The 20,416-nt window shown below is 37.4% G+C and overlaps 1 protein-coding gene across 2 annotated transcripts in view; it reads right to left on the minus strand.

Annotated features, from left to right (window-relative positions):
* Positions 1-2,664: 2,664 nt before the first annotated feature.
* Positions 2,665-20,416, minus strand: part of SUGT1 (SGT1 homolog, MIS12 kinetochore complex assembly cochaperone) — a 40,554-nt gene continuing 22,802 nt past the window's right edge. For both annotated transcript variants that reach the window (XM_061133430.1, XM_061133429.1), the window contains exons 12-14: positions 15,567-15,657; positions 11,369-11,550; positions 2,665-2,790 (exon numbers count right to left, since the gene is read on the minus strand). In XM_061133430.1, coding sequence (XP_060989413.1) covers positions 2,689-2,790; positions 11,369-11,550; positions 15,567-15,657 — 375 coding nt within the window. In that variant the 3' untranslated portion in view covers positions 2,665-2,688. The remainder of the gene's footprint in view (positions 2,791-11,368; positions 11,551-15,566; positions 15,658-20,416) is intronic.

Consider the following 20,416-nt stretch of genomic DNA (forward strand, 5'->3'; position numbering starts at 1 on the left):
GGTCGGGAAGATCCCTTGGAGAAGGGATTGGCAACCTGGAGAATCCCATGGACAGAGGAGCCTGGTGGGCTACAGCCCACAGGGTCGCAAAGAGTCGGACACGACTGAAGCCACACACACACACACACACACACACACAGGAGAGAGAGAATGTAAGGGAAAAAACGTACACATACACACACACACACACACACAGAATGTAAGGGAAAAAACGTACACACACACACACACACACAGAAGAGAGAGAATGTAAGGGCAAAAACGTACTCCAAGACTAAACCTCAAAAAAAGAAAACAAATGCTAAGAGGAAAGAAACGTATGTTCTGAAGAAACAGAAGGATAACTAGAGCAGGAATGAAGATCTGAGAACTGAAAATGGGAGTGCCGGAGTTTCCTGGTGGCTGAGTGGTTAGGAGTCCAAGTTGCACAGCCATGACCCAGGAAGGAGGGGAGGGGGCAGGGAGGGAGGAAGAAAACCGGAGTCTAGAAACAAAGTGGGACCAATACCCAAGTTGAGATACTAGACAGTAAGTTAAGAGGCTCAAATGAAGTTTTTTAACTTACTGGAGTCATAAATTTTCATTGCACAGAATGGTAAAAGAGAAGCAGTACTTTAGCGTGTTACTTTAAGGCAAGCCATCCAAACCACTTCTTAAAATTCCCTTCTTCACCCATAAACCTACTGTATTTAGACTAGGCATTGTGTAACATAGTCATGTATATTAGGAATGCCATGTGGCTCAGCAAAATCCTGAATCCCACATCGTTAGGCAACAGATAAACAAACTTTAGATAATACATCCTTTAAAATGCAAGCACAACTATTAATAGTACTAGAACCTTTTCAAAACCCTGCCTTCTGTTATAACAGTGTCATTCCTAAAAAAGGAAGCTGCTTTCAAGAGGCAAAAATGCCTCCTTACTTAGAATCATGGACTTTTAATTAAACTTTAAGACCCTACAGATTATTTACAGATAAAGGACCTAAGACATAGGAAGGCTGTAAGCCTGTTAAGGATTTTAAAGCTAATGGGTGGTAGGGACTTGCTGGAGCCAGGAGTCTTGTCTCTGGGGTAGTGTTGCAGGCCTTTGACTTACTAACTGTAACAAGAGCCCCTTGAGGACTAATGGTACTGAGAAAGCATGATCACTGCCTTGTTTCCCAAGCAGAAAATCTTAGAAATTCATACATGCAAGAACTTCACGTTGCCTTTTCTTTCAATGTTCAAGAGCAAAAAAAAAAAGTAGCCCCTAACTCAAAGGGGGCAGGACAAGTGAAAACTGAGGCGCGCATAAACAAGCAGGGACAGCAGGTTGAAGCATAGTCAGGAATCACCCCAACTCTCTCTCCTCAAGAACTCTCCTACACATCACGTCCAATGATTCAAATCAAAAGACTCAGTCCCCACTCTCTTTGGACATGATGGCTAATTTGCCTCCCATGTACCCCATCCTCTGCTGTGAGGGTACACAGTACTGCTTTGCCACAAAACGTCAGTGAGACCTAACAGACACCAACCTCGAGGGCACTCTGGTTCTGAAACTACAACGGGAAAACCGATCAGGCCTACAGGTCATCCATGGCCTCTGCTTTGCAACAGCTCAGACTGTCAAGAATTTTAATCACAAAACACTTTTTCTATCTCAAACCTCTATTTATAATAAGTTCACCATTCAACCATTCCACAATTCCTTCATGAATGTTAATTTTCTCTCTTTGCTAGATTATAAAGTCTTTGAAGTTAATTATCATGTCTTTTGGTTTTTGTATTCCCATGGTATCTATTTATTCTAGAAACAGAATACATACTAAATATATACATATTTAATTTACTCTCTCAACAGCTGCCCTAAACTACCAAAAGTAATCATGGGGCTGTGAGAAGAGAGATTTTCTAATAAAGAAAAAAACACAAAAATCAAATCACGCCACCAGTGCTGTAATTTCAGGAATCCTGCTGTGGCAAAAGCAGCAAGAAGTGGAGTTAGGCTCTTCTAAATTACTGTGTGACCCAGCTTTACAGATTAGACTTCAACATAGTTAATTTACAGAATAGAAAACTCAGGTGTCAATGTTTTACACAGGAATTTGAAAGGTAAGGACCAAAATTCTCAGTGCAATTACAAATATTTCTCATAAAAATAATCAAATGGGAATTTCCTTGTGATAAATAATTTCTCAAAGTTTTCATTAAAAACTTAAGAAAAAGGTAAATAAACCAAACTTTTTCATAGAAAAATTCTATTTACAACTCCATTCAAAAGCAGTTTTTGAAAGCAAACGATCTAACACTGAAATTGAGAAATTTATGCTCACCCAAAGTTACCACATCTAATAAATTATTAATAGAATACTGCATCAAAAATAAGGCAATAACCCAAGATATAACCATTAATTGTTTCTCCACTCCCACTACTAGGTGGAAATAATCTGTCTAGTAGCAAATGATACTTCATTTCATTTCAGCATATCCGAAATCCTTAAGGACAAAAGTGATAAAATATGATCTTCATTCTTCATTAGACTTTTAGAACACTTGAAGGAAAATAATTTCTAAAGCACAAAGAGGTAAAGAGGTATAATCTTTGAAAAGATGTACTCAGTGTTCAAAATTCAAGAATGCAATATTAATACACAATGGGCGTTAGGTGAATATACGCAATACAGTGATAACAAATTAATTTATTTAGTACTTTTTCCATTCCATATCATCAGGAGGATTGATTTCAACTTTCCTTTTACCTACATCAGACCAGTTGGTACTCAAAACTGTACCACCAGACTCCATCTGCAATAAGAAATAAAAATAGATTAATTCTTGGATCATATAATCCAAACAATTATTTTTCAAAAAATGTTCCAAGCACAGAGCACCAAACACAAGCTTCGTTTGGCTTAACACACACAACACAATATTTTAATTTAACGTTACACTTTCCAGGTGAGTTACTATACTTTGCAAAAATCTGAAAAGGAAACTCTAGTTATGTTGAAGGACCATGTCCACAGACACTGCCATATAAAACACCATGTCTCCCTGCTGATCAGCAGAGAGGTATATATGGAAAAACTACGTTCAGATGAAACTGGCTCCCAAGGAAAATGATGATATAATCTCTTTTGTGGAGCTTAATAAAGACTTTGCAAGGCAAACTCCTTCTGGTTGGACAGAACTCGAGGAGTCTCTTAACCTTCTATGTCAAAACAGGTGTACCCTGGAATTATTTTTGAATCAAGGTACATACACATACAGATACAGTGTCTCAGGGAAGAATCTGCCATCTATTTACTACCCAGTGAATATAACAGCTACCAACAATCCTAGCATATTCATAAATACACTAAAAAAAAATAAAGCTCTAAATACTGTTATCTTGGAGCTTCCCAAAGGGGCTCAGTGATAAAGAACCTGCCTGCCAATGCAGGAGACGCAGGTTCAATCCCTGGGCTGGGAAGATCCCCTGGAGGAGGAAATGGCAATTCATTTCAGCCTTCCTGCCTGGGAAATCCCATGGACAGAGGAGCCTGGCGGGCTACAGTGTTTGGGGTCACAAAAGAGTTGGACATGCCTTAAGTGACTAAGCACCACTACCATTTGTAATCTTAACACAATAAAAAAAAAATCACTGACTTGGATCACAGCAAGTAAGGTGTTAAAAATCTAAACATTTAAAAATAACCAACTTGTGTTATTGGTGAATATATAGTTATACATGCTACCATTACACTGGTGCCTCAAAACAATGCCAATGCCCCACACTCTGCCAAGCTCCTTCCCCTGGGTTCCTCTGCGTGGGATGCTCTTCTCCATCCTGCTTCTTTTTATGTCTTCAGTTATCCTCCAAACTTGACAGGGCAACATCTCTCTGTGGCCTTCTTTGACCCTATTTAGGACTCTAGCTACTTCCTCTTGTAAGATCTGTCTACTGGGTGAGCAAGATTACCATTAATATAAACTGGATGACATTACACTTACATTTAACTTACAGTTAAAACTGTAAGGATCTGCTTTCTTAAACCTGCTTCCCACCCCTGGCTTCAAACTAAAGCTGAGAGTTTCTAAAAGGCAAGGAGCATATTTTACCAATACTTACATATGCTAGATCAATACTTTAGCATACATTTTTTTTTACCATATGTATTACCAATATTCAAATGCTAGATCAATACTTTACCATACATACCATACATATTTTACCAATACTTAAATGCAGTAGCCTGGCACATAGTAGGCTTCAAATAAAATACTGAATAAAATGGGACAATGTCTATGTAATAAATTACTCCTAAGAGAACTGAAAAAAGCAGATTTAATTTATAACCTGATCATGTTTGCTGATGACATTTATCTTCCCCTTTCTTCTTATGGACTGCAGCGCACCTGAGCACTCCCCTGACTTACTCTGTACCCTTGGTCTTCTTGCCCAACCAGACTGAGCGATCACAGAAGAAACACAGTTCGCTTCTTTGTACAGGCGGACCTTGTTTTATTGTGCTTCCCTTTACTGCGCTTTGTAGATACTGCATTTTTTACAATTGGAAGGTTTGGGGCAACCCTGCATCAAGTGAGTCTACTAAGTCACTTTTCCAACAGTGTGAGCTCATTCCATGTTTCTGTCACATTCTGATAATTCTCCTCTATTTCAAACTTTTCCACTGTTACTATATTTGTTACAAGAATCTGTGACCAGTGATCTTTGATGTTACTCCTGCAAAAAACTACGACTTGCTGAAGACTCATATGATAAAGTTAGCATATTTTAGCAATAAAGTATTTTAAAATTAAGATACATGGACTGTTTTTCAGACATGTTATTACACACTCAACAGACTACAGCATAGTGTAAATGTAACTTTCATACAAACTAGAAAACCAAAAAGTATGACTCACTTTATTGCAAGATTTGATTTAAAATGGCAGTCTAGAACTAAATCCACAGTTCTCCAAGGTATGCCGGTATTCCCACAAGGACAGAAGCCAAGTCCTTACTATGTTCCAAATCAATGTTGCCAGACAGAGGGCTTATTTATGAATGTGTATAGTTCAATTACAATGAGCAAAGCTTCTATATGAAAACGGACACAGATTCCATATCTTTGAAATTTTACACACTATTTTGTCTAGCAAGTTCTTAGAAAGTCAATATTTAAACTAATTTCTGGGAATTACCTGGGGGCCCAGTGGTTAAGACTCCACACTTCCACTTCAGGGGGCATAGGTTTGATCCCTTGCTAGGAAACTAAGATCCCACAAACCGCAGAGTGTGTGTGGGGGGGGTAGGGAATTGCTTTCTCCTTTAGGAGGCATTAAGTAAATATACTTTTTCCTATTCTTTCCACTAAGTACAACTAAAAACCTTGCATGTCATTTAAATAACAAATGTAAGAAAACAAATCAGCTAGGGACCCTGGGACCCAAGGAACAACACAGTGGTGAGTTCTTTGGGTTTTCTTTTGCCTCATTTTTTCAAGAGTTGGAACTGAAGAAGCTGGAAATGCCAAAGGGTATGACCAAAAAATCCAACAAAAGGCTACTTTCTCTAGCCAAAGGACAAAGACTAACAGGAAAACAGAAACCTTTTAGACAGTAATCACTCCAGTCAAAACCACAGTGAAGACTATGGTCCATCTCCACCCAGGCCAGCGCCGTGAACAGCCTAGACTTAGATCCATGCTATGGTACCATGAACTGGCCTCCTCTGTTGACCAGGCTCAGTGGAAACCACCTGGGCAGTTGAACAGCTGCCTATTTCCAGCAGTGACAAGGAGTGGCCCTGGGGTGTCTACAGAGGCAGAGTGGGATACGTGGATTTCTACTTCCACCTGGCAATAGTGAAGTAGTGACTTCCCTTCCTTTATCAGAGTGGTCGTCAGAGAAAGCTACTTCAGAAGGAAGGTTTAAATAAGATCCTACAGTTTCACAACATGAAAATGTCCAGGTTTCAACTATGTACCACTTGGCACTGATGAAAAACACCAAGAATCAGAAAGATTTCAGATTATATGTTTAAAAAGAGAAGACAACCAATAGATGACAACAGAGATGACAGAGAAGTTAAAATTATCTGACGTACTTTTAAAGCAGTCAGGGTAAAAATGTTTCAACAAGAATTATGAACTAGCTTGAAACAAATGAAAAAAAAAATCAAAAACCTCAGTAAAGAAAGATATAAGGAAGAACCAAATCAAAGTTTTAGAATTGAAAAATATACTTGAAATAAAAAGATCGGTGAACGGGCTCAAGAGCAGAATAGAGAAAATAATTGAACTGGAAAACGAACCTATATAAATCTGAATGACAGAGAGAAGAGAGACAAAATGAAGAGTCTCAGGAATATGCAGTACTGTAACAAACTATCCAATATTTGTGTCATCAGGTTCCAGGAAGAAGAAAACAGAAGGCAGGTTTGAAAAGGTACTCAATGATACAATGAATGAAAATATCCTAAAAGTGGCAAAAAACATAAATCTACAGTTGCAAGAAACTGAGCAAATCCCAATCAGTATAAACCCAAAGAAATCCTTGCCAGTACAGAGAATTTGTCATGGACAGATCTACTCTGAAAGAATGCCTTAAGGAACCTCTCTAGACAGAAAAAAAACAGTAGAAACTGGAACCTTGAAACACAGTGAAGAAGAAAGGCCACAAGACAGGGAAATACAAGAGAACTTGCTTGTCCTCTTTTAAGTTTTCTAAATTACTACACTTTATGATGTGATTCTAAATGTATGCAGAAGAAATATTTAAGAAATTATAAACGAGAAAAGGTAAAAGTACATAAAGAGAGGTAACATTTCTAAATGTCACTCAGTTTCAAAAAATGATACCAGCAGACTTAGTATAATATAGCTAATATAAAATCTAGAGCTACCATTAAAATGCTATACAAAGAAAATACACTAAAAAATACTAGATAAACCAAGATGAAATTCTAAAAAATGGCCATGGACTCACAGGAAAACAGGAAAAACAAAAACAGAAATACAGAACAAATAGAAGACATAAGTCCTAATGTATCAATAATTGAATTTAAGTGGTCCGAATGCATCAATTAAAAGAGATTGGTAGAGTAAATTAGGAGAAGGAAATGGCAACCCACTCTAGTATTTTTGCTTAGAGAATTCCGTGGACAGAGGAGCCTGGTGGGTTGCTGTCCATGGGGTCGCAAAGTCAGACACGACTGAAGCAAATTAGCAGCAGTAGCAGCAGAGTAAATTAAAAAAAACATGACATGAATACATGCTGTCTAAATGATACTTTAAATATGACTTAGGAATCTGAAAAAGAATGAATGTGTGTGTCTGTGTGTGTATATAACTGAATCACTTTGCTGTAAACCTGAAATTAATATAACATTGCAAATCAACTATACTCCAATAAAATTTGTAAAAACTAAAATTTAAAAAAGTATGACTTAGGCAGACTGAAAGTAAAGGGATGGAACAGGATATATCATGCAAAAATTAAAGATATAATCAGCTATATTAATATTAGCAAAAAAATTACCAGAACTAGAGAATGACATTGTATGATAAAAAAGCAATCTACCATGAAAATATAACAATCCTAAACACATATGAACTAAACAGAGCTGCAAAATATGTGAAGCAAAAACTCACAAAACTTAAATATGAAATCAATAAATCCATGATTACAGCTGAAGACCCTCTCTCAACAATGAATAGAAAGTAAGAAAGAAAATCAACTCAGAATATTTTTAAAAAATTCAGTAAGAGTATCAATCAACAGGATTTAACTGACATCTATAGAAGACTCCATTCAACAAGAGCAGAATATACATTCAAGTGGAATATATACTTACAATAAGAAATCTCAAGTGAAATAAAAATACATATTGAACTGAATAAAAATGCAAATATAAAATAAAAATTTATAGGAGACAGCTAAAATTCCTGAGAGGGAAATACATAGCATAAACATATATAATAGAAAAAAGAAATTAAGGGGTTGAATCAGTAATCTAAGCACACATCTGAAGAACCTATTAAAAAAAAGAACAGCAAAATAAACCCAAACCAAGCATAAGGAAGAAAATAATTAAAAGCAGAAAGAAATGAAATTTAGAACAAAAAAACAGGAAAACTTTAAGATCAACAAAAAAGATGATTCTTTGGGGGAACCAAAAAAAAAGAGGGGGGGAAGTCAGTAAAATTGACAAACCCTAGCAAGACAAAGAAAAAAAGAGAGAGAGAAGACAAATTATTATCACAGGAATGAAATGGGTTATCACTACAGACCCTGCAGACGTCAAAAAGGTAAGAAGTAAATCATACCAACTAACAACTTAAACAAAACAGACCAATCCCTCAAAAACAAACTACCACAAGTCACTCAATGTGAAATAGATAACCTGAACAGTCCTATAAGCTATCAGGATAATGAAATTTATAATTTAAAACCTCCCCAAAAAAGAAGTATCAAGGCCTAGATGGCTTCATTGGTTTAAAGAATCTTTAAAGACAAATTATCACTCATTCTACAAATCCATTACCCTCAAAAAAGAGGACTGAGCACTTTCCTATTCATTCTATGAAGTATTACCCTGATACCAAAACCAGAAAAGAATGGCACCAAAAAAAGAACACTACAGACAATATCCCTCATAAATATAGATACAAAAATGCTTAAAACATTTGAAAATAGAACTGAATAATATACTACAAAAAGAATTATACACTGATCAAGTGGGGTATATCCCAGGGGTGCAAAGTTAGTTCCATGAAGAAAATAATCATATTAATCATATAAAATCACTACTTAAACAAGTTAAAGGAAAAAAAACCTACCTAAGTATACTGATTCAAAGCAGAAAAAACATTTCACAATTCAACAGCCATTCATGATAAAAAATCTCAGGAAAACAAACAGAGCAAAACTTTCTTAACTTGATAAGCAGCTACAAAAACCTACAGCTAACATGATACTTAATAGTGAAAGACTGAATAGTTTTTCCCTTTAGATGGGGAACATGGCATGGCTGTCTACTCTCACTAATCTTATTCAACATAATAATGGGAGGTCTAGTCAATCAGTATAGCAATAAAAGGAGATTAACTACGAAATTAAATTGTCCCTATTTGAAGACTGTCTACACAGAAAATTACAAGGGATCTACCAAAAAAATCTCCCAGAACCACTGAGTTCAATAAGGTCACAGAAGACAAGATAAACATTTAAAAAAAAAAAAAACCCTGTATTTCTAGATACTAGCAACAAACATGTGGATAAGAAAATTAAATATATAATACCACTGACAATCACTCAAAGAAAGAACCAAATACTTTGGTGTATCTAGGAAAACACATACTGGATGTAAATGCTGAAAAGTGCACAACAATGATGAAAGAAACCAGAGATCTAAATAAATGAAGCTGGAAGATTCGGCACAGTAAAGATGTCAATTTCTCCAAACTGGTATACAGCTCAATGTAATTCCTAACAGGACTTTTTCCACGTTAGACAAACTATTCTAAAATTTACAGAAAGGCAAAGGAACTGAAATATATGAAACAATTTTGAAAATGAAAAATAAAGCAGGGGTAATAAATCAGTCCAATTTTAAGACTTACAATAGCATCAGTAACTTAGACTGTGGTACTAAAAGAGCAACAGACACTCAGAACAATGGAAAAGGGACCCCAGAAACAGACTCAATGCTAATATGCTCAACTGATTTTTGAGAAAGATGAAAGGCAATTCAAGGAAGGAAAGACAGCCATTTCAACAAATGGTGCTGGTGCAACTGAACACATATAGGTCAAAAAAAAAAAAAGAAGCTTAACCTGCATCTCATACTTCATATAACAATTAACTCAAAATGGATCATGGACTATGATGTAGTACGTAAGAAAAACTTTTATTAAAAGAAAGAACGCAGGCCCATGGTGGTTCAGGGGTTGAAAGTCTGCCTTGCAGTGCAGGGGACGTGGGTTCGATTCCTGGTCAAGGAACTAAGATCCCACATGCCATAGAGCAACTAAGTCTGTGTGCTGCAACTACTGAAGCCCGCACACCCGTTAGAGAGTCAGCGTGCTGCAACGAGATGTTGCAGGATGCGACAAAGATCAGCAACTAAGAACCTGCACAGCCAAATAAGTAAATATATTTTTTTTTAAAAAAGGAACACAAAAGAAAATCTTTGAGCTCTAGAACTAAGAAAAGAGTTCTTAGAACTTGACACCAAAACCATGATCCATAAAACAAAAATTGATACACTGGACTTCATCAAAATTATACTTCAGTTCCGCTAAAGACTGTGAAAAAGACAAGCTACAGACTGGGAGAAAATATCTGCAAACTTCATATCTGACAAACTTGCCAGATTAGTGGCTCCCATGGGCTAAGGACGGGTAGGAAAGAAGGGTGTGAACATGGGCATAAGATGACAACAATGAGGGAATCCTGTGGCAACAGAAATGTTCTGTATCTTAACTGTCAACATCATGGCTGTAATATTATTTCTGCAAGATGTTTCCACTGGGGAAATCTGTAAAAGATGTAAGGCATCTCTTGTATTACTTTCTCCAACTGTATGTGAAGCTACAATTATCTCAATGTAAAAAGTTTAATATAAAAAAATTTTAAAGCACAGTGAAAAGCACAGTCATGATCAGTTAACCACATGGTAACTTGATATGGAATATCTGAGCCTCAAACACACTTATTACCGATGTATTAATTTTAATTATTAAATATTAACTTTTTCTATTGTAAAAATAAATGCCTTAAAAGAAGACCATGACATTTCCAGAGCTACAGGTAAAAGCCAAATGATGATAGCTTCAAGCAAAATCTACAGGGTTCCACAGTGATGACTTGTCACTAAAATCTCAGAACTGAGGCCTAATTTAGGTGGTATTCACGCCCTGGCAAAAAGCTCGAATTTTCTTAACTAACAGAGAAATTATTAACAAACCAGTGGATAATCAATGTGCACCTACTACTTGCCCAACACTCTTCTGGAAGTCTCCCTTCTATATTCCTCATCCTTGACACTGAGATTACATATGCTACTAGATGGAAAACACTGGAAGCTCACTCAGCTATTGTGATGAATCTGACTAGAATTAACTCGTATCACCCACTCTAACCTTGGTATCTCAAGTCTTTCAAGTTCTAACTCCCTGATGAAAAAATTTATATGGACTACACCATTTGTTTCTCACCTCCTCCACAAGTTCCCAACTTTCTCAATAATTAAGTTTTGAGCAAGAAGAAATGGTCAGACAAAGCCCATTTAAAATGGTCTCCCAACTACAGTACATACAATCTGATCTCTTTACTTATATTTTTAATTTCTGAAATTTACTACTGTAATAGATTTTCTTAAAGTTTATGTTCTTACAAATGATTTGTTCATGGCACGTTTCACTTCATCAGAGCCATCTGAATAGATCTGCTGAAATAATTTGTTTAAAGCTGCATCTCCCTCCAACTTCTCATTCTTTTCTTCTTCTTTGATCTCACCAACCAATTTATCCCAATTTCTTGTATAATGAGATGATGATGGATATAGGTTTTTTACATCTATGGAATAAAAAAAAGAAATGATTAATCAACATATGTCGATTATGTCAAGCATAGGTAATTTTGTGACCATGGTGTATACATCTCAGCAAACAGTTTAAGTCATTGAATTTCATGCTTGTAATAAATGTCTTTCTGATATATAAATGAATTAACATTTAAACCTCTAAAAACTGAATCGGTAAGCATAACATAAAATTTGGAAATTTCTTTTGAGCAAAATAAGTCACAGTGTAAACTTCTGGTACATTATGCAAAGCTAGATTAACAAAGAAACCCTACATGTTAATAATAGGAGAAACTGGGTGAGAAACACACAGAACCTTTTCTTTTAAGAGCCACTTATTTTATTTATTTCTGACTGTGCTGGGTCTTCACTGCGGCAGGCTTTCTCTAACTGCGGCGCCTGGGGGCTACCCTTGCCGCGTGCAGGCTTCTCACGCAGTGTCTTCTTTTGCTCCTGAGCGCGGGCTCCGGGCATGTGGCTTCAGTAGTCGTGGCACAAAGGCTCAGGGGTTGCTATCCACGGGCTCTAGACGCTGGCTCTGCAGTTGAGCACACAGGCTTAGCTGCCCCATAGCATGTGGCAGCTTCCCAGATAAGGGATCAAACTCGTGCAATCTGCACTGGCAGGCAGATTTTTCATCACTCACTGGACACTAGGGAAGCCCATATACAGGAACTCTGATGTTCACAGAAAAGGTGCAAAGATCATACCAACAATTCTAAAAATACTGACTTTTTAAAACAGATGCTTCATTAACAAACTTTCTCTTAAAAAAGCTTTAACAGATGTTAAAAAATACAGCTCCTAGGGCTTCCCTGGTGGCTCAGTGGTAAAGAATACACCTGTCAATGCTTCGATCCCTGGTCTGAGAAGATACCACATGCCACGGAGCAACTAAATCTGTGTGCCGCAATTACTGAGCCAGTGATCTAGAGCCCGGGAGCTGCAACTACTGAGCCCATGCGCCTCAGCTACTGAAGCCTGCCCACTCTAGAGCCAGTGCTCCCCAAGAGACGAAGCTTGCGTACCACAACTGGAGAGCAGCCCCCACTTGCCACAACTAGAGAAGAGCCTGTGTGGCAACAAAGACCCAGCAAAGCCAAAAATACGTAAGATGACATGTGTCTGTGTGTGGTGTGTATGTATATATATAGCTTCTCCTGAGGTACATATATCTTTCAGAGTGAAATTAAACTGAAAACAATAACTTGCCATTTGACACTGCCATGCCATCTGACTGAGTTAAGACTCCATCCTCTCACCACATTAAAAATATCAGATTACTTCAAAAGGAGAAAACAATAAAGAATTCTTGAATGTTGAAAAATACTACATGATGGTCCAGAGGTCAATGCCCACATCACATGCACACAGGAAATATTATTACTTGGAGGGCACATTGGGATTAAACAGAGGCTGCTTGCAGCCAGAGAGGTAACCAGCCCAGGGAGATTCAGGGCACTGTCAAAGCTGCCCCAAAGACCAAGGGAGTCAAGATCTTGACACACAAATAGTTTAAAAGAAACTAACCAGATTACCTAAGAACTGTAAGAGCAGTTCCGTTCATTATTCAATGGAAATATAACATAAGCCACAAATGTAAGTCACAAATATAATTCTAAAATTTCTAATAGTCTAAAAACAACCAGGTGAAATACATTCTAAAAATGTCTTATTTAGCCTAACACATCCAAAATAGTATCAGTTCAACATGAAATCAATATAAAAATATTAATATATTTTATATATATTTTTTCACACTAAGTCTAAAATCTGGTATGTATTTTACATTCAGAGCACATCACAATCCAGATGAGTCATATTCCAAGTGGTCAATAGGTATAGGTGGTTTGCAGCTATACACTGGATGGTACAGCTAAATAGCTTAAAAAAAAAAAAAAAACCTGATTCAAAATTTCCCTATGAATTAGGACACATTAACGCTACTCTCTATGTCCCTCTCCCACTATTGCCTCTCTATATATCCCCTTTCTCAAAATAGTTGAGAAACTAATTGTTCACTCTATTTTCCATCCTTTCTCTTCACCTCTCTCCCTGCCCATCTCACCACCCAATCCCTAACAAAACAAAATGACAACACATCAGTTTTATACAGGGCAAGCAAACTGTTTTCCAAATTCTATCCACCTGTCCTCTACTAGTAATCTCTATCTTTTGTACATTTTCCCTAGGAGCCAAGAAAACAAAAAATGCATGCCAATGGTAAATTAAGAACCTAGGACACACGGGTTTAATTAATCCTAATGCTGATTTGCCAGATGGGACCACAGTTCTCATCTCCATTTCATAGATAAGAAAGCTGGCACAGACAGGTTAACAACTTGCCCTTATCTGCAGTCTCCAGCTTGTCAAACAATCTGACAAGCACATTAACCCCTTAGAAAAAATAAAACTGGTCAGAAGGAACACCATCTTGAATATCCAAGGCACCGAGTTTAAAAAGAGTTTGTAACTATAACACCAAAAAAATCTTTAATATCAGAAAAACATTAATACCTGTGGATGACAGATGAACTACTGAGAGACAGGTAACCTAACTTCTTGCTTATTCACTCTAACATCAAATAATTGCAAAGCTACTCATGTCAGCAGAGACTTCCCACTGTTAGAAAACGTAGCAACAAGCAGCATCACACACGGGGTAGAAGAATCAGGCCCGGACTCTGAAGACCTGGATTTAGTCCTACACAATGAAAACCGCTGGGTAATCTCAGGCAAGCTGTTTAACCTTTCTGAGCCCATGATAGGAGGAACAATACTAGGTCACTTACTATACAGGGCTGCTGCTAGAACTAGGTGAGATACTACATTTAAAATATTTCTTTAAAAAAATGCTTTAAGCTATATATAAACTATACATAAATCTCAATCCAAAATTCTCTGGGAGTCAGCCCCAAGAGAGGTACATAACATCTTTACCAAATCTTTCACATAAAGGAGAACACAGCAGCTTAATAAACAGCTTATATACCAACCTGAAGTATTTCAATTCCTAAAAATTATCTGTGAGTGTAAATCTCCTGGCTCTGCTAATTATGCTGTAGGTTAGCTATGATAGTATCATGCAGGGAAAACTGGGTGAAGGGTACATGGGAACTCTATTATTTTTGTAACTTCTATTAGAACCTAAAATTATTTCAAAATAAAATTTAAAGATGAATGCTCTACTGGCGAACTTGGCGTTTTCTACAAGGTGCCACAATGAAAGGGTATTTTATATTACAGAAGAAAGCAGTGAAAAATCAAAAAGTAGTTGAAACAAAGTTACCTCATTTTAGTTATCAAATCAGAGCATTATCTCTAATCAAAAGGTAATCTCTCTCCATTCATTAATGAGGTCATTGCTATAAAATACAGTCTTAGACTGTAGGTCTAAGTGTGTCCCACAGATTAATCATTGTGTTAGAAAAACACCTGTCTACTGCCTATGCTTAAAATTGACCCCAACATTAAGGAGTCTTTTCCTTAAAGGATTAGCAATCAACCCTTGTTTTCTACTCTACTCGCAGGCTTGCCTTAGGCCTCCACCTCTTAGAAACATAGTGTAATGTGCTAGGTACTTTTCTCTGGGAAGCTCTGAAATTCCAGGAAATTAGAGTTGACTATATGGAAGAAACAAAGGCATAAGTAAGAGGGAAGAAAGGAAGAGTAGGAAATGTATCAGCAGAGTAAAACTGTTACACATAAAACATAGGAAAGGCCAACGCACAAAAACAACCCCCAGCCAGTGTCACAAACTGACATAGTAAACAATCAATTCCAATTCCCTCTGGGCTTTGATGCCATTCATTTGTATTCTTATGGAGTTTAAGAAGTTAGAACTATCATTAAGAAATATTTTGTATTCATTACAGAGCAACCTTATTATACTCCATGTATTTTATCTTAAGAACATAAATAATTAAAGGAGAAAGAATACTCATCACTATTTAATTTCAACTATATAACACAATATGAATCTAAAGCTCATCAAGGCCAGAAAACAAACCTGCTATGAATGGTTTGGGGTTAGGCACATCTCCTTGCCCCTCTAGCTTTTCCCATCTGACAGCCTCTGGCTTTTTCATTTTAATTTCAATCTGGAGGAAACACCAAACAAAATCAATTATTAAATGTAAAAGACACAGAACAGTCCAAAAAAAAAAAAAGCAATTTCCTTTCGTTATCAATGTTTTATAAGAATTAATAGTGTCCTTGTTTCCAAAGCAAAATTACAAAGCTAAATTTGGAGAACTCTGAAACAATTACTTTGTTTCTACTTAAAAGCCACCTTCAAAAAGAATATACACACACACTATAAACTACAAGTGAGAGTCTTGAAACCCACATGCTTTTCTTCTTTTAAAGCAGTGTTCTCAACCAGGGTGACTTTGTCCCCAAGCGGATATTTGGCAATGTCTGGAGACACTGTTGGGTCATCACAACCGAGGCACAGGTGAGGAGAGGCTGTGTGTGTATCTGCTCAGTTACTCAGTCCTGTCCGACTCTTTGCGACCCCACAGACTGTAGCCCACCAGGCTCCTCCATCTGTGGGCTCTTCCTAGCAAGAATACTGCAGTGGGTTGCCAGTTCCTCCTCCAGGGGATCTTCCCCACCCAGGGGTCGAACCGGTGTCTGCTGCATCTCCAGCATTTGAAGGTGGACTTTTTTTTTTTTTAAACCACTGAGCAACCTGGGAAGCTCCTAAGGCAAGGCAAGGGGTGCTACTAAATATAAATATCCTACAACACACAGGGTAACACCCACAACAAAGAATTATCCAGCCCCAAATGTTAACAGTGCCCACCACTGAGAAACTGTTCTAAAGGAGTTACTACGTATGTGTGTACATTAACCTGTTTCAGAGTAGAAAAACCTGTTTCAGAGTGAAACACTTCAGAGAGTTTTTCTTACTTATCAAAACAAGTAAAACTAAGGGAAGTCATCAGTTAGATCCCTTACATTATAACTTGCTTAATAATAATAACAACATCCTGTAACTTGCCTTTATTGACTAAAGTCACTCTAATTGTTCTTGCAAATTGCATACCCTCCAAGTTGTGTGCAGCCTGAAGACACCTTTAAGCACCCACTACATAAAACACCTCTGATGTACGGGTCATTATATTAGTGACCCACTGGTGAAAAAGTAACTGCAGTTTTGGACCATGAATTTTAAATCATTATAACTAGGTTCAAACACATCTTTTACCAATCAAAATAGGAACCATTACAATCAACACATTTTTGCCAACGAGAAATAAGTTTGTTTATTCCTGTAGCGTAAAAACCAGTGATTCGGAATCCAACGAACTCTTGAAAGCATGTTCTGCCTCCTGCTAGTTGTGGAAGCATTTTTCCTGCAAAAAGCTGTCGAGATCCTTGAAGAAGTGGCAGTCCATTGGTGAGCAGTCAGGTGAATACGGCAGATGACACAAAACTTCATAGCCCAATTCGTTTAACTTTTGAAGTGCTGGTTGTCAATGTGCAGTTGGGCACTGCCATGGAGACGAACTGGGCCCTTTCTGTTGAGCAAGGCCAGCTGCAGGCACTGCAGTTTTCGGTGCATCTCATCGATCTGCTGAGCATACTTCTCAGATGCAATGGCTTCAGAAAGCTGTAGTCGGTGAGACAGGCAGCAGACCACCAAAAAGTGACCATAACCTTTTCTGGTGCAAGTTTAGCTTTGGGAAGTGCTTTGGAGCTTCTTCGTGTTCCAACCACTGAGCTGGTCATCGCCAGTTGTACAAAATCTACTTTCCATCCGTCCCAATCCACCGAGAAATGGTTTGCTGTTGTTGCAAAGCATAAGGGAAGATGTCACTTCAATGATTTTTTGATTTGCAGTCAGCTTATGAGGCACCCACTTATCCAGTTTTGTCACCTTTCCAATTTGCTTTAAATGCCAAACGACCACAGAATGGTCGACACTGAGTTCTTCGGCAACTTCTCACGTAGCTGTAAGAGGATCAGCTTCAGTTTATGTTCATTAGCAGTTCCTGGGCCAAATGAGTTGTTGAGTTGCCTCTGCAGCTTTATGACCCATTTTGAACTCAAATAAGATAACTGCTCAAATTTTTCTTTTTATCTGACATCTTTTCCCTAGTCTAAAATAAATATAAACAGCAAGTAATAAGTCATTAGCAAAAATAAAAATTAAGCAAGAAATGTGCATTAAAATGATGTATAACATACCCACGTTTATTTAAGGAGGTATTCTAATATCAAATGGCAGAGTTCAACAATTCAAAACCACGATTACTTTTGCAGATGGTAAATGCAGGAGACTGGGGTTCAACCCCTGGGCTAGGAAGATCCCCTGAAGGAGGGCATAGGAACCCACTCCAGTATTCCTGCCTGGAGAATCCCCATGGACAGAGGAGCCTGAGGGGGGCTACAGTCCATGGGGTTGCGAAGAGTCGGACACGACTGAGTGACTAACACACAACAGTAATGGTAACTTTTTCTGGAACATAGAGCTAGTCATGCCCAGTTAAAACTGGACAAGACCACTGACCATTCACCTGGGCCTCCATGAGTGTTTGACCTCAGAGGGCCAAAAAATGTCACCCTCAGATCATGCTAATACCATTTTCTGAACATGCATCTCATGAAGAAACTCGGATATGCCTGTGCAGGACACCAGTGACTTCACTGTATCATCCTTCCCCCACCCCTCAGACCACCTTGCTTCTTTATCCCATAAATATCCCGAGTCTGTTGCCTCTGGAAAGGCAGATGTAAGATTTTTTCTTGTTGTTCTCCTGTCTCTTCATTCAGCTGCCTCATGAATAACTCTTTCTTTTGCAAATATCAGTGTCTTAATGTTCGGCTTACTGTGCATTGGGTAAATGGACCTGCTTTGATAACACAAGTAATGGTAACATTTTTATAATCATTGGTCCAATAATCATCAAACATCTACTGTGAGCAAGGTATAGTCTTCAGGAATGTGAGGGATTTTTTTACATATTAAAGGAACATCCCTGACCACTCAGTAGTATGTGAAGCACTTGAAGAAAGGCAAATAATTGTTCTAAACACTCAGGAGAGATCACACTGGCTGTGAACAGGAAGGTTTCCAGGCACCTTGAGGGCTGTGAGAGGCAGGAGCATTTGCAGTGATGGAAAGGGTCTCCAGACGCAAAGGGAACTGCCTAAAACTGGAGCCCTGAGGTGTGAAAGGACAGTGTTATCAGGCAGTGAAGAGAAGACCAGGTTTGCCTCAAGTCCAGGATTTTCGTTAAAGCAGTGAAAAATACAGATGGGAAAAAAAGGTGTAAGACAGACTATGAAGAGCTTCTGAGTGCTAAACTAAGGCCGCTTATTACAATGAAATGTTAAAAGCATCCTAAAAGCATCTTTTACTCTCTAATCAAGGCTGGTCCCCCTAGAATCTACCTAGTATATACTCACAGAGCACTATGTTACCCCTAACATACACTCACAGAGCACTTATATCACCTTATGTTCTCTTTATTCAAATAATGCTTTCAGCCCCAATTTTAGCCTAGCAAAAATCAGCATTTATAGTGCTGGTAAACACAGTAATAACCATTATCCAAATAGTTTTAAGAATCAAGTTAGAATTTTATATTCCAATGTTTTTCCTAAGAAAATAATTATGACTTTTTAAGTAGGAAAAAACCCAAAAGACAAGCCTATTATGTCCACTTTGGTTCTTTGATCTATTTGGTGAACATGAATCATTAAGTTAACAATTGCTGGTAATCTTTCTACCAAAACAGTTTAGGAAGAAAAATCTTTAAAATCTTCATTTTAAAATACTTTAACAAAACACTAACAGAAATCTACCAGTATTTTCAGTCAGATATGAAGTAACGGGTGTGAAAGGGGTATGGTCTGAGTATTTTCTTAAGGTGCCCAGAAATGTAACAAAAAATGTTTTCATTAGAGACAACATGAAACAAATCTCACTGGAAAAGAAGCAAAACGATCAGTCTTTTAAATGTAACATACATATTTAAATTATACATGAATAAAAACAAACATTTAAAAGGATCTCCAGAATTCTGTAAAGTGAACTATGACTTAACTTTTATAAAGCAAAATACTACCAATATTTTCTCATACACAATATGAGTACTCTGGTCATTTTCAGTTGTCACTGTTGGGATCTTTATCCAAAAGGAACAGAAATCCAATAGTCAGCAATGACACAAAAATAATTACTGAAAAGGACTATTAATATACCAAAATTTAAAACTGCATCTTGCTCCTTTAATTTTCAACTTATCTAGAAATGACGACTTCACAAGCAGTGCGTACATCACCAGTCTCCTTAACTAACTTCAGCCACAGGCACCCTATGCTCACACCACGTTTTCCTGCACTAGGAACTGTCTATAAAAAGTCCCTCGCTTCACCTGAATAGCAGCACACACTAGCACTGGCATCTCTGAAAGCCACTACAACCTGAGTAATTGTGCATTATGAACAAAAAGGCCTTTATAAAGTCAAAGCCAGAGCTCTAAGTAACAACTTACTTCAACTGAGACAAGCTGACCTGAACTCGAAATTATACTTACTCCATTCATTAAAAGAAATGCACAGAATAAAGCATTTAAAGTGGCTTTCTTAAAAGGCAAAAGGGGAGAGACTAATTTTCTGTGAAATCCTTTTTATATCTACTTCACTTTCAATGCTTACATATGCTCTTAAAAGTGATTCTGATAGATACTTTTTGAAATGCCACCAGTCCAACTTCAGATATTTTTTCTGGGACTATTAATCAGCCATTCTATTTTCATTTAAGTCAAAAGTAATTTAAAGATAACTTAAAACTTTGATGATCTGCGTGAATGCAGCTCTCACAGGCACAGAGAAGGCTTTCAATGT

This window comes from Dama dama, chromosome 30 (assembly GCF_033118175.1).
Source record: "Dama dama isolate Ldn47 chromosome 30, ASM3311817v1, whole genome shotgun sequence".
Taxonomy (NCBI): domain Eukaryota; kingdom Metazoa; phylum Chordata; class Mammalia; order Artiodactyla; family Cervidae; genus Dama; species Dama dama.